Source organism: Lontra canadensis, unplaced genomic scaffold (assembly GCF_010015895.1).
Source record: "Lontra canadensis isolate GAN:19392208 unplaced genomic scaffold, GSC_riverotter_1.0 scaffold1, whole genome shotgun sequence".
NCBI classification, from domain to species: domain Eukaryota; kingdom Metazoa; phylum Chordata; class Mammalia; order Carnivora; family Mustelidae; genus Lontra; species Lontra canadensis.
Window position 1 is genome coordinate 110,322,986 of NW_022630995.1, and position 23,314 is coordinate 110,346,299.

The following is a 23,314-nucleotide window of genomic DNA, read 5'->3' on the forward strand; positions in this document are numbered from 1 at the left end:
TCCCACTGGGCAAATACCAATAGGATTCACAATTTCACAACTGTTGCTCTGTCTTCATGGGCTACATAATTTTTTCCCCAAATAAAGAAAACAAATAATGAGCCAGTATGAGTAACTGATCATGTTCCCCTCCTATACTACCAGTCTCTTGGAATAAAAGCTTTCCAAACATTGTGATCACACTTGGAAGTGATTTATATAGTACTGAGAGAGAACTACTAAAAGAAAAGAAAGAAAGAAAGAAAGAAAGAAAAAAAAAAAACCCTTAGATTTTTATCACATCCCCAAGCCAATATTTTACTTTTATAATGTAGGACTAAGAAAAAAATTATTCTTCAAAGACAGTTCTCAAACCTTTATCAGTCAGTAGTACAAACCTGAAACTGATATAATGGATTCACTGTCTGAAAAGGGGAGAATTTTAAAAAGAATTTTTGAATGCAGTCCTCTGACTTCCTGTAATTCCTAACCTCACTCTATTCTACTCACATTCTCGACCTCAGCATGAGGGAAGGAGAAAAAATGGGAGTTTCACTAATACAGGTGATAAAACATACACAATGAATAGAAATGGTCATATTTTAATAATAGGCAAAAATTTGAAATTTATAAGCAATGTGGTGGCTTTTTGGGGGCTGGATGAAAGAAACAGATAATATCTCTTATTGGCATGGCACATTTTGATGAAAATCTTACTAGTTTTCCCACTGGAATGATCAGTAAGATTAAAAAAAGTACATAGTTTTTTTTAAAAACTGACACCTACTACTGATAAAATTCTATTTAAACTCCTATTTCCTCTTTTAAAGATAAGCACTATTTTTAAAAAAAATACATTTAATGATAGAGTGTAAGGCAATTTTCATTGCCTTTTACAGATTTACTCAGAACTACCTAACAAGGCAAGAAAGTATCATTAATTCAGCATAGATGTTAGAGGTTTTATTCTAAAATTTAATTATCCACTAATTTATTCTATGATGAATTTAATAGTCAACCAGGAAATTGGGTTTTTATAAAAATTTTATGGACAGAAAATACAGGAAAAAAGTAATCATAAATGCCAAACTGTCCCTTTACTTTATGAAGCCAAATATTTCCTCATAGATTTGGTTTTTAAAGCTGGAATTTATCCCTCCAGGGCCACTATTATTTTTCAAAATTCCCATAAATATTAAATCTAAAAATTAATTGGTAATTCCAATTCTCCTCTTTCTCTTCAAATTTCTTCTCTATCCCTGAACTGTTGACTTTCAAAAATTCACAGAATGAGCATGTTTCTTGCAAAGCGGCTTGTCCTTCTTGGAGAAAAAGGTCTGACCTTCCAAACTTTCACAACATACCTGAAAAAGAAGCATTATTTAAAAGAATATCATTATTTTGTCAAATATGCCTAAAAGGGAAAAACGGCTTTTCACTTGGTGGGTAAGACGAAGCACTTTCATTGGCTGTACTAGACGCTCTGACATTTAATGATTACTATGGTATTTCATATAATTTTTCAAAAGCAATAAAGAATGACCTTTTCCTAGAATGCATTCTAATTTATTTAAATCACTGATCATTATTTTTCTTTACTAGGCCCTAATAAGAAAACACATAAAGAGATCACATTAATTGTAATTTCTCTTCCCAAATGCTCATCAATGCTTTAAAAATTGCTTCCTGTTGCAGGGAACCACAGCACTCAAAATGAAAACACAATACAATTGCTTAGCCAAATATTCCCAAGACCCCAAACACATAGGCACAGAATACCTGAGAATTCTTTTTAATTCATTTTCTTGGTTTCTTATAGTAAAAACATCTGGTTTTTACTGGTCAACATCTGGCTACTGGATGATTATACAGTTCACTTACTATCTGCATTTATGTGATCCTGTCTTTCCTATTGCCTTTCTTAAATATGTATAGTATAATAGAGCAGCTCTACCAGAGAACAGGGGAAGGCAAGTCTTCTAAGTTGTTGCATTTTAAAGATCTCATGAAGTCTAAGAGAAGGAAGAAGTACACAGATGAATTTAATAGTCAACCAGGTAATACTTGGGGACATCATTTGACTTCAATTAACATTACTTTTTTCCCTTCATACAATGGGTATTAAAAACTATTAGATATATTAAATGTAATTTTTAAAAAATCAAACATCTGAACAGAGTATCTTTATTGGATATTTACTTTCTAAATTAAAAAGAGTCTTAAGGGGGCACCTAGATGCCTGGGTGGCTCAGTCAGTTAAGCGTCTGCCTTCAGCTCAGGTCATGATCTCAGAGTCCTGGGATCAAGCTGTGTGTTGGGCTCCCTGATCAGCAGGAAGTCTGCTTCTCCCTCTACCCCTTTCCCCTGCTCATGCGTGTTCTTGTTCTCTCTCTCAAATAAATAAATAAATAAAACTTTTTTTTTTTAAAGTCTTATGGTAAATGTCTCTACAGCTATTCTCATCATTAAAAATAAAACCAAAAATATTAGAATATCAAAACAAAATAGGTAAATATATCACTAAATGTTTATTACAGTCCTAAAAGGAAAAAAAATATTCATGGACTATTGCTATGGAAGGACGTAAATCAACATACCGTTTGCTTCCACTTTTAATTCAACAACAGATCTTTAGAATTGTTTGTTTCTATTTCAGGTACCCATGTTTCCAAAAATTACTAAAAACACTTCAATAAAACAGAATTAAAAAAAAAAAGTAAAGGCCTCTTACTGTTTTAAGAAATATGTGGTTTCTCCTTATAAACACAAACTTATTAAAAATAAGATTTTCTCTAAAGGACTAAGTACCTTGTTCTGTGCCAAACAATTCAAAAAATGCCAAAACTTTCAATGAACAACTTTTAAAATCACTGTAAAAATACTTTCATGTGTGAAGGATTGAATGATACAAGAACTGTTATTTCCATTTAGTGCTTAGGCTAAAACTGGCCATACTGTGCTCCTCTAATTTGGAAATAAGATGTTTACTTACTGAGCATACAAAGCAAGTGTCATGCCAGGTATAGCCCAGGGCTTCCAGGAACATGTCGCCAGCTTCTATGGGAAATTCACAGCCATGGCATATGGTACCAAAAAGGGCGTAATAATCTGTACAGGGGCAGGGTAGGGGTGGGGAGACATAATTGAAACATGACAAAGCTTTAGAATAATAGTTTCTAGAAAGCAGCAACAAAACTGGAATTAAATGAGAAGATAAAGATAGAGTTACTAAGAACTGGAAAATGTTCAGAAGACATGTTTGGCTTGAGAAATAAAGTGTAGCATGTTTCAGGGTAACTTTGGGGTGTTTAATTCAGGGTAATTACCTTTGGGGTAAATGTTATTTACATAATTAACGTTTTTTATTCCATTTTCCCACATAATACTTCTCACATATCTCCAGTTACTTAAGTGTCCAAATACATATGAAGAACAACTCTGATCCCTGGTAAGTTATCAACAGATAGGACTGTTTTAACAAAAGACAAGGGAACCTCCAAAAACTAGCAACAATAAGACTACAGAACATAAAATCAGAAGAAATATCTGATATCAGCACATTTCGTAGAGTATCTGACTTAGTAGGAAGAAAAAAAAGTCACAAGAAACTTCCATGAATTAAGTGCCGTGACTGAGTTTCTAGCTGGACTGTATCATAACCGTATTAGCCCCTAGTCTTTTGCTGTGATTTCCTTTCAAATTTATGACTTAATGCTGAAAATCCTTAGCCAGAGAATACCATTTACTTGACAGAGATTATAGTTATAAAATGCTAGTAGGATTTCCTTCAGAAGAGAGTAGTATTGATGAGATGTTTCTTTATTATTACTAAATTAGAACTTACTGGCAATTTTCTTTTATGCAGCTGGAGTAGAAAGTAGACTTTCATTTCTAACTTGATTTACCTCTCTTAATAATTTTCAGTATTTCTTAGCAGCATTTGCTCATCACATATTCAGAGTCCTACTATGTGCCTACCACTGATGAGGGTTATAGTGGTGAAGACAGAAGTGTCTGTTCTCTTTATGGTCCTTATAATCTCACTAGGAATAGGATGTCATCATTTATTATATTTTTAAAATAAGTGATAATAAATAATTTCAGACTGTGACAAGAACCACGAAAAAAACCAGTCACGTGATACAGAATAGTTGTGGGGAGTACATAACACTCCATTAACTAGGCGGGCTTGGAAAAAGCTTCTCTGCGGAGGTAACAGTTGTGCCAAGACTTGACCAAAAAAAGGAAAAATCACCACAGAAAATCTGAGGAAGAACAGGTAAGTTAGAAGAAACAGCAAGTACAAAAGCCCTGATGCAGGAAGAATCTTAGCATGTTCGGGAAAACAAAGGGGATAGGTTTGCGTAGAACTCAAGTGACAGAAAATAACGTGGTAGAAGATAAGGTTGGCCTAATAAGGAGTGCAGTGATTCCTCAAGGGGAAGCCAAAAGGTATCAAGTATAATCTAATTCACACTGAAACAAAATATTATCATAGCTGCTATTTGAGGATTGGGGGGAAGAAGATATACCATTTTAGTTGGTAATTAGAGTGTCCACGCAAAGAGAGTGGGCTGGATTTAGTTCTGACTGTTGAGGTAGAGAGACATGAATGAATCAATATACACTGGGGGTAGAACTGCCAGATTTTACTAATTAGATTAGACATGGCAAGAGCAGAATCTTATGGTTTGGGATACTGGACAGTGGACCATTTACTGAGATGAGAAAATCTCGGTAGTAACAAATGCAGGAGGTTAAAGAAATACAACAAAATAGATCAAGCTGATTAGAAGTGACATTAAAACAAATCTTCAATAATGCTGTTCCCTTACTGTAAGCAATTTTTGGGTTTCAAAAATCGAACTTCTTAGACTATATTAAGTATGATACTAAGGCTAGTTTTGTATGTGTTTGGCTAGACAGGGACTATCTGCCAGTTAGTCCAATGTCTCACAAAGCTTAATTAAAAAAAATAATAATAAAGCTCTTTTTTCAGAAGAACTAGGTGAAATTACAAAATATATTGAAATATTCTGATTGAATCAGGGTAGGCAGCCCGTAGCCATCCTGTCCCAAAATAGACCATAGATGGGGTAGATCACTGGAATTCCCAGAGAGCTTCCTGGTGGACAGTATGGCATAGATCTAGATTGGTCCCAACTAGGAACTAAAAGGAACTGAGTGAGCAAAAAAGGGTCCAAGTGATGTCTAATTTGACTAGCCTCAAATCAGAAGTTGACTGCTCCTTTAACTTAACTAGTGTGCAATATTCCCTTCCTCCAGCACCACACTTTGAGTTTCAAGGCAGATCAACAATAAAACTCCATAGTGGAAATGCAGTGGTAGTGAATATAGACATGATAAAGGGAAAATAGTTTATTTTTTGAAACATATATATGGTACTAATACCTAGGAAAGAGTAATATTAATAAATAAGTGTTATGAAAGTTTACTTCTAGTCTCTGGAAAAGAAAAGATGTGTTCAGAGCTCAGGTAATAAGAAATGTAGTAGATGGGTCCTTGGAGCCTATTTATTAAAAATAATTTTACTAAGGGAACCATCCAAGCCAAGATTACCTTTCCATTCAGGAAGAGTAAAAAAAGACTTCCAATTTATTGTCAAGACCACTGCCTTGAAGAGCAAATCAATATCATGTTCAGAAGGTGATCATTTCTCATGTTTAAAACCACTCAAAATTCACTATTAGCGTGTAAGAGGTGGCTTTAAGCTACACAAATTGGTAGAATTCATATCCATAAACTATTAGGGATTCAAGCAAAATATTTTCCTACTAGGTAATGCTTATATGCTCATTTCTCTTAATGAAATATTGGGAATATCTGTTGAACAAAGTCATAAAAATTTTACATAGTTTTTTGCTATGTATTTAGCGTAGCTTTAAATGCCCTGAAAACAGGAAATCTACTTTGCCCAATATTTCTTTTCAACTTTATAGTAATATAAGGGTTAATGTTTTATCCTTATTCAAAACTTAAGAAACAAACGGCTTTAGGATCTTACCAGTCTCACAGTAGGGGTCACCATCCTCCAAATGAAAAACATTATTACGAATGGGTTTTCCACAGGCCACACACACAAAACAGGAAACGTGCCAAGTTTGTTTCAGAGCATTGATGACTTCCTGTTATAGAAAGGTAATTGGTTGTAAAGAAAGATGATAATACACAAATGCTTATTTTACTAGTTGTACCAACACAGCCCTTTTAAACTGACTCAAAGTAGACACACGCTTTGTCTTTACCATGAGCTTTTCCTCTAAGTAACAGATGATACTTTAGGACCGACTCACAAATCATCTAAACTGATATACTATATAAGTGTGTTTCCCATAAATACACATCAATAAACTTATTTAAAGAATGATTATGTTTTTTAAACAGTATACATGTGGTGAATAAAGTAAGTACTTCATAAGTGCTTGCTACAAAACCTTCTGCTTTCTCTCAAAAGGGTGTCAGGGAACATTCACTTACGAAGGTTTCACAGTATTATCTTGAAAATGTCATGCAGGAGAAACAAGAAAATGTCACGGAGGAAGGGCAAAACATTTGAAAACTGAAACAAACCTGTGCTTTGGTGCATTATGGAAGCAATAACATAATCAGTGTAATCCAATCAGTTTAACACATGTTTAGGATGCTGGAAATCAGCTGTGACCACACTAAGCACACACTCAAACGAGTGTCTAAAGTCTGAACCATCAAGTATGGATTCTAATTAACAATGGCCCTGTGGTTAAAAACAGCAGTATCAAAGACTTGGGCCAGATTTTAATTAGTAAAAGAAGTCTTGAGAAGCTAGTTTTGTAAGGAATCATTTCTTTAGATTGAGAGAGATGGAGCCATTAAACATTATCTTTGAAGAATAGTTAACAATATGGGGATTCACTCTTTCCATAATATTTATCACAAAAAAAGAGGATGCTACACCTAGAGTATGGTCATAATTGTGTAAATGAATTACTTATAAAGAGCAAACTGGAAATAGAAACATCCTAAGGTTAACAGGAATTATCTAGGGTTGGTAAAATATATAGGTCACTTTAATTTTCTTCTTAACATTTTTGGGTATTTTCTAATTGCTGTAGAGTGAAATTTTTTTTTGAAATATTTTTAATAATAAAAATTGCTGAAATAAAATAAAATGACAGAGTAAATTATTAGCCTTAGAAAATGTCACAGTTCACTACTGAAGGATACTGAGGAGAAATGGCAGTTGTTTAGATCCAAAAAGATTACTATGAACATGTACAACAAATGTACATTGAACCAAGTTGTTTCTCAAGGCTCTTGGCATTTACTTCCCTTTCAATCCTTGAGACAGATTACTATTCCTTCTTTAACAGGAAATCAAACAACTAAAACACAACCCAGAGAATCTGTCTCTGTAGTGAAGTTATGGTCCATCTCTAAGGCAATGAGGGTAAGATTTCCATTTTCTAGAACCTCATTTGGTTCTAAGATTATTACTGGACTCTGTATTATTAATTATTCTAGAATTTACAGAATATATTTATATATTGAAAGAGTCTTATTATTTATCCTTTAGGAAGTTACAGCCTGTATAATTCTACTCATTTGTTCCCAACATATTGTACAAATTAATAATATAGAAATATTTAATGTGGCATAGTTACAATTTAAGTGTCCTCAAAGTTTTAGAACCATTTAAAGACGTAATCTGAAATTCAAAGTACTCAATAATTCATATTAGCTTTTCTCTCAACTGATATGAATTAAAGTTTCATTATTTTATTTTTATAAAGAGAATATTAGAATTCAGCAATGCCATTCCCCTCTTCTGTATTAGCTGTATGAGTTTCGTGTGAGACCAGGCACCTTGGATACTTCTAAAATAAAATTCCAACTCCTTGTCACCCATATGAAATGACTGACCCTTTCTTTGTAAACTGCATCCTGGATATCCCGGAGCAGAAATCCATTCATTCATCATTATTTATTATATATCTGACTCCTAAATTACTCCCTTTTTGAAAAGAAAAAAAAAGGTGCCTCGATTATTTTTCTATCACATGTATATGCTCATAAAATAAGTTATATTTTTAAACACTCCATGTGTTTAAGAAAAATATATCATTTATAAGTCTCATGTTTTATATATTTCATGAGATCTGTGCCCCGTGCTTGAACCCTGACAAATAGGGAAATGCTGCTCTTATAAAAGCTATGGAATTTAATTTAAAACAGTGAAGGTGTCAGTTCTGAGAACTCTGATGTGTGTGGTCCTGTGCGACCTCTTCATTCCTGAGCAAACAGGGTCCTGTTGAGGTAGCACACCCACAGTAAATTATTTTTCCCCCACAGTGGCTAGACTTTCACCAGACAAGCAAGCACTCAGTAAGATAAAACCAAAGATAACTTAACCCCACGAGTCCGATATACTTCTACAAAGGTCTATTTAGTTTTGCTTTACAATAATAAACAGTGACGAAAACAGAGAGGGGATCAAGTAAGAAGAAAATAAAAAGGAAAACTGCTGAAAGGGTTTCATAACAACAAAAAAAAAATCATTGTGCTTTAAAGCTCAATCAGAATAAACAGGTTTTCTGACACTTACTCCGAGGATCTTCCTTTGGCATCGCCCACATTCAGGAGCAAAGAATTTCTCATAGCACAACTCACAATACAGGGCTCCCTTCTCCTCTACAAACCCAATGTAGGCCATTGTATTTTTGCAGTGAGCACAGTTAAATTCTTCTGGATGCCAAGATTTCCCCAGTGCCACTAGGAATGGTCCCCTGACGGAAGAAAAGAGATCAAATTGGCTGGGGAATAAAAGTTTCTGAAGTTAGCCTGGACAGAATCTCTTTGGTGCAATGTCAAAACAATTAAATTCTTGCTCGATTATCCTTCTCAAGGGCTGAAAACAAGGGTGCTGTAAATTTACATAGGAACTCTGAGCATTTACGTGAAGAGAGAAAAAGGGAAGAGTAAAAAGCGGGATTCTTTCAAGGAGGGGATTCTTTCGAGGAAGGCCATTTCCCCCATTTTTTTCCATCTTCAAGAGACCTGGTCATGTTTTTCAAGCTGCAACGAGCGACTCTGTATCATGATTATGACTGAAAATGAGGATGTTAACTCCAGTGGAAAATGAAGTAACCAGAAAATATTACATGGCTTAGGCAGAGATGAGAATTTGACATTTCTATAAATAAAATAAACAAGAGAAATCTTAATTTGGTAATGTCAGACTCTTAAAATTCAAAGCAATTATGACCCGAGGAAACACTGTGGTCCACTTCTGTTCCCCACACATTGTTTCATTCCTTATTTCTCAACTTTATTAAGCATATCAGATGTTTATGACCCCTCCAAATAGACGATGGAAACTGTCAACTGGCTATTAGAGACTGTTTTGAAGCTACTTAGGAAGGTTTTATTTAATTGAAACATGAGTGATTTTTAATGCACATTTGTATCAAGGTAACAAATGCTTGTAAAGAGATTTTTTTCCATTAAATACTATACAGTCATGAACTGATAAGATGGGTTTGGTTTGCTTGACAGGAATCCATTATGAAGCTTTATCTAGTCACGAAGCCTGCAGAAATGAACCATTCTAGCCTCTGCAACACACTTCTCAGTAGCTCCATCATACTAATCTTTATTCGCAGAGTGGCTTTACCTCCAAGGCACTTTTACACTTATCCAATTTGTCCAGGCAACATTCCTGTGAGACAGACCAGGGCAGTTACTTCAAACTCAGTTTAACCGATGGAGAAGCTGAGATACAAAATGTTCAAAAGATATGACAAATATCATAAAATCACTGACTGAGTGAAGGCCAGAAGCTGAATTTCCTCATTTCTAGCATACTGTGTAGTCAGCTGATACTCTGCTTTTCATCTCATTACCAGCAATTATCATCACTGAGTGACCACAGGGTAATTGTCAGTAAGCATGGATACCTGACTTCTAGGCAGATTATTAATAGGAAAAGTCACAGTAATGAGCATCACATAATTGGAGCATTTTTTTTTTTTTTGCCTTTGACAATAACATAAACCTTAACTGTTTCCCATTGGGAAATTCTTTGCAAATACATTGATGTTTACTCAGAACTCAGAACTAGCACCTAACTCTGCTAGAGTCAAAAAAGTAAAAAGGCTCTTGATGAATGATAAAAATGTGTTCTGTGAGGTATAAGAGGGTATTTTCTCTTTTTTTTTTGTTAACTTCTTTTAAAATTAATAACACAATGCCAACTTTTGTCAGCTACAGCATGCAGTTCTCTTAGCATTTGAGACAAGTAGTTTATTATTATTTTTAAGCTTTAGGGTGCCATAAGTTTTGCTATCACTAATAAGGAACATCTTTGTCAACTCACACCTGACAGGGGAAAAAAGAGCTATAGATCATTTATTTTGTAACCAAATGTTCCTTTGGGTAAGTTGTCCCTGAATTTTTAACTGGAGTGTAAATAATAGTCCTACTCAACAAATTCCTTCCTCTCATTTTCTTAATATGTATTTGACAAGTAGTTTACCTTCAAAGATAAACTAAGGAGTCACTATGCTCAAAGCTAGAAAAAGTCTTATGAGTGTGCAGAGCTTTTATACCAAGTGGGTATCTGGTTTGAAAAATCTGTCGGGTTAAATTTACTGTGACCACAACACAGGGATGGTAGAACTTTGTTACCATTTGTTTGGATGCCAAGGCAGATTCCAAGAATTGTTAGGCTGAAAATTTTTTTTTTCTTTTTTCTTAGGGCACATCTTTAGCAGCTCCATAGGCTGGATTGCCCCTAGAGGCCAGCATCTTTCTTTAGCCATCCAGATTTCAAAAGCCAATCCAACCTCAAACTCACATTCTATCAAAGTGTCATATATACTCAGAGAAGAAAGAGCTTTACTCCTGGAACACAGCTATCAGTGCCACCAAATATATAACAAAATTCATCTGAGGAAAAAAAAACAAGATATTTAAGAACAGATTCAGGAACACATGACCCATTTTCTAGGTTTAATAAAAGATGTGTTGAAATCAAGTCAGGGGGCTCCTGGGTGGCTCAATGGGTTGAAGCCTCTGCCATCGCCTCAGGTCATGATCTCTGGGTCCTGGGATCGAGTCCCACATTGGGCTCTCTGCTCAGCGGGGAGCCTGCTTCTCCCCTCTCTCTCTGCCTGCCTCTCTGCCTACTTGTGATCTCTGTCAAATAAGTAAATAAAATCTTAAAAAAAAAAAAAAAAGAAAGAAAGAAATCAAGTCAGACCAGCAGAGAAGGAGGTTCTGCAGCTCAGAGCATACTGGTCCTGACCCACTCCACAGAATTATTCCCTTAATGACTGGTGCTCAGCATGATACCATCAGTCTGCACTGACACTTGTCATAGGACATAGCTCTGTAACAGTCACCCTTGCTTTTCCTCTAAATTACTGTTGGGAGTGTTATTTGTTAGATCACACAGGGGCACTTTCACGTAGACTCCTTGGAGAAAGTCCTTTCAGGTTTCTGTAACAAGAACAGTTTGCTTCTTCTGAGCAATAGGTTTGTTTTTGTACTCATTGTATAGTAAATTTAAAAATTAACTTTTTTCTTTTGTTGACCACGAGGAGGCTTAAAGCCAAATCCATTCTAACCTAGGCAAGTATGTAGGTCATCATTATAGGTTCTGTCCAATCTCAATGGCAAATTTTTGTCCGATCTTTATTTTTAATGGTCCCATTCATGATTTTCATTCTTCTTTTGCTCCCTTCTATAATTTAGAAGACTTTTTTTCTATTTCATGTATTCTTAAAAGTGTTTTTAAAAGGTTTCTAGAATAGTTTCTACTACAAATAAATTTAATTAAATCATCCATTAAAATAATAACTTTAAGATATTTCCTTAGTTCCTTACCAAATATGAATAGTGAAATGTCTTAACAACAATAAAGAAACTCCCTCTGCACCTTTAAAAACTGAAATGAAAATGACCCTTGCTCCTGCCAGTTCTCCTTTCTTAAACATGCTCAGTGCAGGTAATGGCCTAGCTGGGTACTCCCTGGCCGGGCTCAAAGAGCATCTTTCCCACCATGCTCCTGAAGTGAGGTATAGTTAAACACTAAAATCTCTTACATCCAACAAAGTATTCTCTTCTCTGCATTAGCAGAGATTGATTTAACAAATTCATTAACACAGGATTAACACTGAAGAAGTTCTTCTTGTTCCAGGCAGGATTGGATTTCCGTGTGTGAACTGGAATGACAGGCTTGGGTAAACACAAGGTGGAATGAAGTCAACCTCTACCTCTTACCTACTCTACCCCACGGCCCTTCCCAAATACTCCCTGACTGACAAAGGAGGGGACCTGAAAGAGTTAAAGCACTGACTGGCTGACAGAGAGGAGTTATCCTATCCCATGAAACTCTTTACCCTTTTTATCTTCTGTGGGACTTATGCCAAAGAGGAAAGAAAGAAAGAAAGGGAGGGAGGGAAGGCATGTCAAAAGGAACAGAAAAAGAAAACTTATACAGGGAGAAGGTGAGAGGGATTGCAAATTTCAATAGGCATAATCTAACAGGGATTCAGCTTCAAAATAAAATGCTTGCTTCCTGCCTCTCTTTATTATTTTACTCGAACAATAAAGCTCAGTGATAGAAATTAGCTCTACAAGTAGATGAAGAAAATATCAACAGCTACCTAACATCCCTAAGATCATGTGGATGATGAACTGTAAGGCTGGAAATTCTTCAAGGCCCAGTTACTACAGATTAAAAATTGTATTTGACCAAAAGTTACCGTATCGATAGAAGTTAAAAACAAAAAAAGCCAAGAAATCAAAAGTTAATCAGCAAAAGTTCAAAATAAAGCCACATAAAAAGCCAACTCCTGCTCAAAAATAAAAATGGAATCTGATACTCTACTTAATTAGATATAATAATAAAAATGTATAAACCAGTTTTATATTATGGTCAAATTTTGGGAAGGGTGTGGCATGAGCAAAGAGTCTAAGAACAAAAGAACGAAAGGAAGAGTTTTCTGAAGCAGAAAAGATTACTGGGAGAAACTGCGCACACAATCACAAATATAAAGATACACGCAAGAAGAGAGAGTAAGAGAATGAGACACACTTGAATATAACAGTAAAACACACTAGGAAGACATATAATACTCAAAATTAGCAATATTAATAATCTGTCATAAGATTTATAAGGGCTGCATTTTTTATATGCTTTATTCTTCGTTCCCAGTAAATTTTGTTCAAATGTTCCAATTTGGAGCATTAAATAACATAGTTCCACCTTTATTGAGTATCATCTTTAATCTGTAAGCCCTTTAAAGTACTGTATCCAAAAGGCTGGAGGTCAACTATAGCTTTTTATTTTAAAGACATAAATGACTCACTGTTCAAGAATAAATGCATGGGTAAAATGAGCCTGAACATAACAGTGAATAAAAAAGGACAAGTTCTAAAAAAATGTAATATTAATTGATAATTCTTTAAGTCTATAGGAGACAATTATACTCGATTATTTATACTGGTTATTATAAAATCTACAAAACAGGAAAATGTGTTTCTATATATTAAGACTAATGAGAGATAATTTCAACTTGGAGAAACTGTTATCATACATTCCTCCAAATATTTTTAAAAAGTTTATTCATCAACTGAACAAGTATTTACTAAATACAAGGATACATGCCAGATACTGCTCTAGGGGCAGAAAATATGGCAAGAAATAAAGGCAGGAAAGGCCCTGCTCACCCAGAACTTACATTCTAGCATGAGGGAGAAACAACAAACAATTAAAAAAAAAAAAAAAAGGTACAATAGATTTTTAGTTCTGAGGAGGAAAAATGAAGCAGGGAGGGTAGGTAGGGAGACTACGTATGGTGGTGGGGGAATAGAATTTAAACACGGTGGTCAGGGATACCCTGGTATTTGAATAAAGACCCGAAGTAGGCAAAGGTGAGCTATGCAAATATCCAGGGGAAAAGAATCCAGGCAAGGGAAACCACAGATGCAAAAGGGCCTGATAAAAGTGCTTGGGGAGTCTGAGAAACAGCAAGCAGGCCGGGTGCCTGGAGTGGTGGAAACAAGGTGGAAATGACCAAGTAATAAGGCAGAGAGATAATGAGGTGGTGGTTCGTGACTGTGTAGGGCCTTTAGGCCATTGTAAGGATTGTGGCTTCTTTCGAAAATGTAATCATTATGGGATTTCCAGCAAAAGAGTGCCATGATCTGATTTATGTTTTATCAGGATTTACTCTAGCTACTGTATTGAGAACAGACAGGAAAAGGGCAAGGGCAAAAGCAAAAAGGTTAATTAGAAGACAACTTCATTACCCCAGGTGAGAAATGACAGTGGCTTGGATCAGGGTAGTAGCAGCAGTACAAACAGGAAGAAAGGTTCAGATTCTGCATATATTTAGAAGTTAGAGTCAAAAGGATGTGCTGATAGATCACATGAGGTCTAGGCTAGTGAGAGAATAGAGATACCACTAACCAAGAAGAGGGAGACTGGGGAGGAGATAGTACATTAGGTAGAATTCTAGTATGGCCCTTAAGATACCTGCCTTCTGTGTACATGGCCTGTATGATCCCCTCCTCTAGAGTGTGAGTGGAACCTGTAAAGATGATAGGACTTTAGTCCTGTAACTAGTTTATTTTAGTATTATGCAGATGTAATGTGAGTTCCCTAAGAACCTGGCACTGAGTTATCAAGAGATTTTTTTAGGAGTATATTAATTTCCACATATTTGGGAATTTCCCAAATGTTCTCCTGTTATGTATTTCTAATTTTAGTCCATTCTAGTCAGAGAACATACTCTGTATGATTTCTGTCCTTTCACATGTATCAAAACTTGTTTTATGGCTTCACATGTAGTCTATCCTGGAGAATGTTCCATGAGCACTTGAGAAGAATTTATACCCTCCTGTTGTTAGCTGGGATATTCTACAGATGTCTACTGAGTCTAGTATATAGTTTCGTTCAAGGCTTTTTGTTCACTTTCTATGTAGTTGTTATAGTCATTCTTGAAACTGGGATACCAAACTTTCCAATTATTATTATCGAATTATTTATCATTGTTCCCTTCTATTCTGCCAGTTTTTGCTTTGTGGACTTGGGGTTCTGTTATTAAGTGAATATATATTTGTAATTGTTGTACCTTCCTGATAGATTGAACTTTTTACCATTATAAAATGTCCTTTTCTCTTTCAACATCTTTTCTCTTAATGGCTATTTTTCTAATATTAATAGACATAGTCACTCCAGCTCTTTTTTGGTTATAGTGTTTGCATGGTGTATTTCCGTACAATTTTTTTTGTAATTAAATCCAATTTTATTAGATTTCACAGATTTTTTTTTATTTTATTTGTTATAAACATATAATATATTTTTATCCCCAGGGGTACAGGTCTGTGAATCTCCAGGTTTACAAACTTCACAGCACTTACCATAGCACATACCCTCCCCAATGTCCATAACCACACCCCCCTCTCCCAACAACCCTCCCCCCATCAACCATCAGTTTGTTTTGTGAGATTAAGAGTCACTTATGGTTTGTCTCCCTCCCAATCCCATCTTGTTTCATTTACTCTTCTCCTACCCCCTTAACCCCCCATGTTGCATCTCCTCTTCCTCATATCAGGGAGATCATATGATAGTTGTCTTTCTCCGATTGACTTATTTCGCTAAGCATGATACCCTCTAGTTCCATCCATGTTGTCACAAATGGCAAGATTTCATTTCTTTTGATGGCTGCATAGTATTCCATTGTGTATATATACCACATTTTCTTTATCCATTCATCTGTTGATGGACATCTAGGTTCTTCCCATAGTTTGGCTATTGTAGACATTGCTGCTATAAACATTCGGGTGCACGTGCCCCTTCGGATCACTATGTTTGTATCTTTAGGGTAAATACCCAGCAGTGCAATTGCTGGGTCATAGGGTAGTTCTATTTTCAACATTTTGAGGAACCTCCATGCTGTTTTCCAGAGTGGTTGCACCACCTTGCATTCCCACCCAACAGTGTAGGAGGGTTCCCCTTTCTCCGCATCCTCGCCAGCATCTGTCATTTCCTGACTTGTTAATTTTAGCCATTCTGACTGGTGTGAGGTGGTATCTCATTGTGGTTTTGATTTGTATTTCCCTGATGCCGAGTGATATGGAGCACTTTTTCATGTGTCTGTTGGCCATCTGGATGTCTTCTTTGCAGAAATGTCTGTTCATGTCTTCTGCCCATTTCTTGATTGGATTATTTGTTCTTTGGGTGTTGAGTTTGCTAAGTTCTTTATAGATTCCGGACACTAGCCCTTTATCGGATATGTCGTTTGCAAATATCTTCTCCCATTCTGTCAGTTGTCTTTTGGTTTTGTTCACTGTTTCCTTTGCTGTGCAAAAGCTTTTGATCTTGATGAAATCCCAATAGTTCATTTTTGCCCTTGCTTCCCTTGCCTTTGGAGATGTTCCTAGGAAGATGTTGCTGCGGCTGAGGTCGAAGAGGTTGCTGCCTGTGTTCTCTTCAAGGATTTTGATGGATTCTTTTCTCACATTGAGGTCCTTCATCCACTTTGAGTCAATTTTCGTGTGTGGTGTAAGGAAATGATCCAATTTCATTTTTCTGCATGTGGCTGTCCAATTTTCCCAACACCATTTATTGAAGAGGCTGTCTTTTTTCCATTGGACATTCTTTCCTCCTTTGTCGAAGATTAGTTGACCACAGAATTGAGGGTCTATTTCTGGGCTCTCTATTCTGTTCCATTGATCTATGTGTCTGTTTTTGTGCCAGTACCATGCTGTCTTGATGATGACAGCTTTGTAATAGAGCTTGAAGTCCGGAATTGTGATGCCACCAACTTTGGCTTTCTTTTTCAATATTCCTTTGGCTATTCGGGGTCTTTTCTGGTTCCATATAAATTTTAGGATTATTTGTTCCATTTCTTTCAAAAAAATGGATGGTACTTTGATAGGGATTGCATTAAACGTGTAGATTGCTTTAGGTAGCATAGACATTTTCACAATATTTATTCTTCTAATCCAGGAGCATGGAACATTTTTCCATTTCTTTGTGTCTTCCTCAGTTTCTTTCATGAGTACTTTAGAGTTTTCTGGGTATAGATTCTTAGCCTCTTTGGTTAGGTTTATTCCTAGGTATCTTAGAGTTTTGGGTGCAATTGTAAATGGGATTGACTCCTTAATTTCTCTTTCTTCTGTCTTGTTGTTGGTGTAGAGAAATGCAACTGATTTCTGTGCATTGATTTTATATCCTGACACTTTACTGAATTCCTATACAAGTTCTAGCAGTTTTTTTGGGGGGGGGTTTTCCACATATAGTATCATATCATCTGTGAAGATTGATAGTTTGACTTCTTCTTTGCCGATTTAGATGCCTTTAATTTCCTTTTGTTGTCTGATTGCTGAGGCTGGGACTTCTAGTACTATGTTGAATAGCAGTGGTGATAACGGACATCCCTGCCGTGTTCCTGACCTTAGAGGAAAAGCTTTCAGTTTTTCTCCATTGAGAATGATATTTGCGGTGGGTTTTTCATAGATGGCTTTGATAATATTGAGGTATGTGCCCTCTATCCCTACACTTTGAAGAGTTTTGATCAGGAAGGGATGCTGTACTTTGTCCAATGCTTTTTCAGCATCTATGGAGAGTATCATATGGTTCTTGTTCTTTCTTTTATTAATGTGTTGTATCACATTGATTGATTTGCAGATGTTGAACCAACCTTGCAGCCCTGGGATAAATCCCACTTGGTCGTGGTGAATAATCCTTTTAATGTACTGTTGAATCCTATTGGCTAGTATTTTGGTGAGAATTTTCGCATCTCTGTTCATCAAGGATATTGGTCTGTAGTTCTCTTTTTTGATGGGATCCTTGTCTGGTTTTGGGATCAAGGTGATGCTGGCCTCATAAAATGAGTTTGGAAGTTTTCCTTCCATTTTTATTTTTTGGAACAGTTTCAGGAGAATAGGAATTAGTTCTTCTTTACATGTTTGGTAGAATTCCCCCCGGGAAGCCGTCTGGCACTGGGCTTTTGTTTGTTTGGAGATTTTTGATGACTGTTTCAATCTCCTTACTGGTTATGGGTCTGTTCAGGTTTTCTATTTCTTCCTGGTTCAGTTGTGGTAGTTTATATGTCTCTAGGAATGCATCCATTTCTTCCAGATTGTCAAATTTGTTGGCGTAGAGCTGCTCATAGTATGTTCTTATAATTGTCTGTATTTCTTTGGTGTTCGTTGTGATCTCTCCTCTTTCATTCATGATTTTATTTATTTGGGTCCTTTCTCTTTTCTTTTTGATAAGTCTGGTCAGGGGTTTATCAATCTTATTAATTCTTTCAAAGAACCAGCTCCTAGTTTTGTTGATTTGTTCTGTTGTGTTTTTTTGGTTTCTATTTCATTGATTTCTGCTCTGATCTTTATGATTTCTCTTCTCCTGCTGGGTTTAGGGTTTCTTTCTTGTTCTTTCTCCAGCTCCTTTAGGTGTAGGGTTAGGTTGTGTACCTGAGACCTTTCTTGTTTCTTGAGGAAGGCTTGTACCGCTATATATTTTCCTCTCAGGACTGCCTTTGTTGTGTCCCACAGATTTTGAACCGTTGTGTTTTCATTATCATTTGTTTCCATGAATTGTTTCAATTCTTTAATTTCCTGGTTGACCCATTCATTCTTTAGAAGGATGCTGTTTAGTCTCCATGTATTTGGGTTCTTTCCAAATTTCCTCTTGTGATTGAGTTCTAGCTTCAGAACATTGTGGTCTGAAAATATGCAGGGAATGATCCCAATCTTTTGATACCAGTTGAGACCTGATTTAGGACCGAGGATGTGATCTATTCTGGAGAATGTTCCATGTGCACTAGAGAAGAATGTGTATTCTGTTGCTTTGGGATGAAATGTTCTGAATATATCTGTGATGTCCATCTGGTCCAGTGTGTCATTTAAGGCCTTTATTTCCTTGTTGATCTTTTGCTTGGATGATCTGTCCATTTCAGTGAGGGGAGTGTAAAAGTCCCCTACTATTATTGTATGATTGTCGATGTGTTTCTTTGATTTTGTTATTAATTGGCTTATATAGTTGGCTGCTCCCACGTTAGGGGCATAGATATTTACAATTGTTAGATCTTCTTGTTGGACAGATCCTTTGAGTATGATATAGTGTCCTTCCTCATCTCTTCTTATAGTCTTTGGCTTAAAATCTAATTGATCTGATAGAAGGATTGCCCCTCCTGCTTTCTTCTGATGTCCATTAGCATGGTAAATTCTTTTCCACCCCCTCACTTTAAATCTGGAGGTGTCTTCGAGTCTAAAATGAGTTTCTTGTAGGAAACATATAGGTGGGTTTTGTTTTTTTATCCATTCTAATACCCTGTGTCTTTTGATTGGGGCATTTAGCCCATTAACATTCAGGGTAACTATTGAGAGATATGAATTTAGTGCGATTGTATTGCCTGTAAGGTGACTGTTATTGTATATTGTCTCTGTTCCTTTCTGATCTACTACTTTTAGGGTCTCTCTTTGCTTAGAGGACCCCTTTTAATATTTCCTGTAGAGCTGGTTTGGTGTTTGCAAATTCTCTCAGTTTTTGTTTGTCCTGGAAGCTTTTAATCTCTCCTTCTATTTTCAATGATAGCCTAGCTGGATATAGTATTCTTGACTGCATGTTTTTCTCGTTTAGTACTCTGAATATATCATGCCAGCTCTTTCTGGCCTGCCAGGTCTCTGTGGATAAGTCTGCTGCCAATCTAATATTTTTACCATTTTATGTTACAGACTTCTTTTCCCGGGCTGCTTTCAGGATTTTCTCTTTGTCACTAAGACTTGTAAATTTTACTATTAGGTGACGGGGTGTGGACCTATTATTATTGATTTTGAGGGGGGTTCTCTGAAACTCCTGGATTTTGATGCTTGTTCCCTTTGCCATATTGGGGAAATTCTCTCCAATAACTCTCTTCAATATACCTTCTGCTCCCCTCTCTCTTTCTTCTTCTTCTTCTGGAAACCCAATTATTCTAATGTTGTTTTGTCTTATGGTGTCACTTATCTCTCGAATTCTCCCTCGTGGTCCAGTAGCTGTTTGTCCCTGTTTTGCTCAGCTCTTTATTCTCTGTCATTTGGTCTTCTATTCTTTCTTCTGCCTCATTTATCCTAGCAGTGAGAGCCTCCATTTTTGATTGCACCTCATTAATAGCTTTTTTTATTTCAACTTGGTTAGATTTTAGTTCTTTTATTTCTCCAGAAAGGGCTTTTATATCTCCCGAGAGGGTTTCTCTAATATCTTCCATGCCTTTTTCGAGCCCGGCTAGAACCTTGAAAATCGTCATTCTGAACTCTAGATCTGACATATTAGCAATGTCTGTATTGATTAGGTCCCTAGCCTTTGGTACTGCCTCTTGTTCTTTTTTTTGTGGTGAATTTTTCCGCCTTGTCATTTTGTCCAGATAAGAGTATATGAAGGAGCAAGTAAAATACTAAAAGGGTAGCAACAACCCCAGGAAAATATGCTTTAGCCAAATCAGAAGAGGTCCCAAATTGTGAGGGGGGAGAAAGGGGATAAAAAGAGGTTCAGAAAGAAAAAAATAAATAAATAAACAATTAAAAAAAGAAAACGAACAAAGAAAAAATATAAAAAAGAAAAAAATATATATATTAGATAAACTAGTTAAAAAACGTTAAAAAAGAAAAGGGTTTAAGTTAAAAAAAAATTTGGCAGAAGAAGAAAAAAAAAATTGAAAAAGAAAAAAAAATTAAATTAACTGCAAGTCTAAAGAATCATGGGGAGAAAGCCATGAGTTCCGGGCTTTGCTTTCTCCTCCTCTGGAATTCCGCTGCTCTCCTTGGTATTGAAACTGCACTCCTCGTAAGTGAGCTTGGTCCTGGCTGGGTTTCTTGTTGATCTTCTGGGGGAGGGGCCTGTTGTAGTGATTCTCAAGTGTCTTTGCCCCAGGCGGAGTTGCACCGCCCTTACCAGGGGCCGGGCTGAGTAATCCACTCGGGTTTGCTTTCGGGAGCTTTTGTTCCCTGAGCGCTTTCCATAGAGTTCCGGAGGACGGGAATGAAGATGGCAGCTTCCCAGTCTCCGGCCAGGAGGAGCCGACAGCCCGGGGCCCCACTCCTCAGTGCGCCCTCAGAGAACAGCGCCCAATTACTCCCGTCACCCTGGCCTCCGGCCGTGCTCCGAGCTGACCGAGCCTGCGACCGGTTCAAGGTAACCCTGAGCTTAGAGCTCACTCCTCAGCTCTGTCTCTGTAGCCGGCTTCCCCATTCTAATACCTGTAAGCTCTGCGACACTCAGACACCCCTGATCCTTCTGTGACCCTGCGGGACCTGAGGGCCACTGACCCCGCGCGGGCTTCACTCCGGTTAAGCCTCTGGCGCGATGTCCCTCAGCAGAACAGAGTTTTAAAAGTCCTGATTTTGTGCCCCGTTGCTCCGCCACTTGCTGGGAGCCGGCCCCTCCCCCCGCGGTCTGTCTTCCCGTCGCTTTGGATTCACTTCTCCGCCAGTCCTACCTTTCAGAAAGTGGTTGATTTTCTGTTTCTAGAATTGCTGTTTTTCTTCTCTTCGATCTCCCGTTGGATTTGTAGGTGTTTGCAATCTTTAGATAAGCTATCTAGCTGATCGCCCCCTACCTGAAGTAGTCTCAGCTGCTACTTCTCCGCCATCTTGACTCCTCCTCCTATTTCTGTACAATTTTATTTTCAATTTACTTGTGTCATTTAACCTGAAGTGTCTGTTATAGGCACCATATAGCCAAATCATGATTTTATCTACTCTACAATTCTTTTCATTAGAGTGTTTAATCTATTTACCTTTAATGTAATTGCTGATAAGTTAGGAATTATGAGTACCATTTTGTTACTTTTTTTTTCTCTATGTCCTACATTTCTGTTGTCTTTCCTACATAAAAGAATGAAAAAAAATCAAGGTCACCAGCTGACAGTGAAAATGGGAAACAAGTTATCAGAGGCTTAAAGAGAAAAAAGAAGATATAAAGTGGTTTTCTGGGAGAGTGGAAAAGTAAACATACTAGAGAAATACAGCAGATTTTTGTCACTATTAAGAACACACCTGAGATTAATAGTCATGAATTTGAAGTGACACTGGTTAATATGGCTGTGGTTTTCCTTCCAGTCATATCCACTTTAAGGTGTGGGCACAAGTAAACCAAGAGTAGATTTTATCCATTCTAGTGGTTTCAGTTAAGTGAATATGATGAAATGAGAGATGGGCAACAGAATTAAGGAGATAAAATGGATACTGACTACTGACTGACTATGGAACTCAGACTAGATAAGAATAGAAGTGAGGATACTGGGACCAAAGGGATAGTGAAGAGGTATTTGGATCAATGAATTTGAGGTTCTGGGAGGAGGGAGTGGTCAAAGGATTGCTGGAGTTGAGATAATAGGAAGAGAGTGGAGATATAAACAGTGGTTCTTGAAGTGGAGTGATCTGCTTAGAAATGAGATTATGAAGGAAATGGAGTTAATGGTAAAGACAAGATCTGGGATTCGGATGAAAATTGGTGGCTGAAGTTAACTGGAGCGATCACTAAAGTAGAAGATGTCAGAGAATTGAGAGACCTGGATATTAGAAGGATCATATAATGAAATCACCAACATGGATTTCCATTATTAATATATTTTCCTGAGATAGGATTAATATTTCAAATTTACAACTGTGACAAATTTAGAACCCTATAGATATCTCATGATTTTTCTAAGCACCATGATTACGAACTTCTTATTACGGATATAAGGGCATTACATATAGGTTTCTTATAATACTGGGAGGATACAATGAACCTCTCACAATGTTTAAATCATTACATCATGGTTATTTGTGCCAGGACTTTGGCTTTTCTATCAGATGACAAAATATATGAAAACAGGAATTGTCTCTTAATTTTTATATACTGTAGTACCAGTAAGGTAACTTGCACATGAGTTTTTCCTTTTTTTATTTTTTTAAAAATTGAGATATAAATGACATATAACATTGTGTAAGCTTAAGATGTACAATGTGGTGGCTTGGTATTTATATATTCTAATACAATTACCACCCTAACACTTCATAAGTTTCAATGGGTATTTGTTGTATAAAACTATTGATTTTATAAGTAGACTATTCAACTTACTGCTTGTCATTCCTTTCAAATAAAAGAAAGTCATTTGTTGAAGCTAATTAATCCTCACCTCTCCTCTGTACCAGGATTCTGGATGTATTCCTGTTAGACTTATTACTACACTAATATTATTGCTGATTTGCTTGTTTGTAATATTTACTAAAGTATAACTGTGCTATTTTGCTAGGGCTGCCTTAACAAAAGTTCTACAAGTTGGGTGATTTAAAC

At 36.5% G+C, this 23,314-nt stretch overlaps 1 protein-coding gene across 9 annotated transcripts in view; it reads right to left on the reverse strand.

Moving 5' to 3' along the window:
• Positions 1 to 240: 240 nt before the first annotated feature.
• Positions 241 to 23,314, reverse strand: part of PDLIM5 (PDZ and LIM domain 5) — a 208,762-nt gene continuing 185,688 nt past the window's right edge. For all 9 annotated transcript variants that reach the window (XM_032861445.1, XM_032861436.1, XM_032861427.1 and 6 more), the window contains 4 exons: positions 8,582 to 8,762; positions 6,005 to 6,125; positions 2,972 to 3,087; positions 241 to 1,343 (listed from right to left, as the gene is read on the reverse strand). In XM_032861445.1, the coding sequence (XP_032717336.1) occupies positions 1,254 to 1,343; positions 2,972 to 3,087; positions 6,005 to 6,125; positions 8,582 to 8,762 (508 nt within the window). In that variant the 3' untranslated portion in view covers positions 241 to 1,253. The remainder of the gene's footprint in view (positions 1,344 to 2,971; positions 3,088 to 6,004; positions 6,126 to 8,581; positions 8,763 to 23,314) is intronic.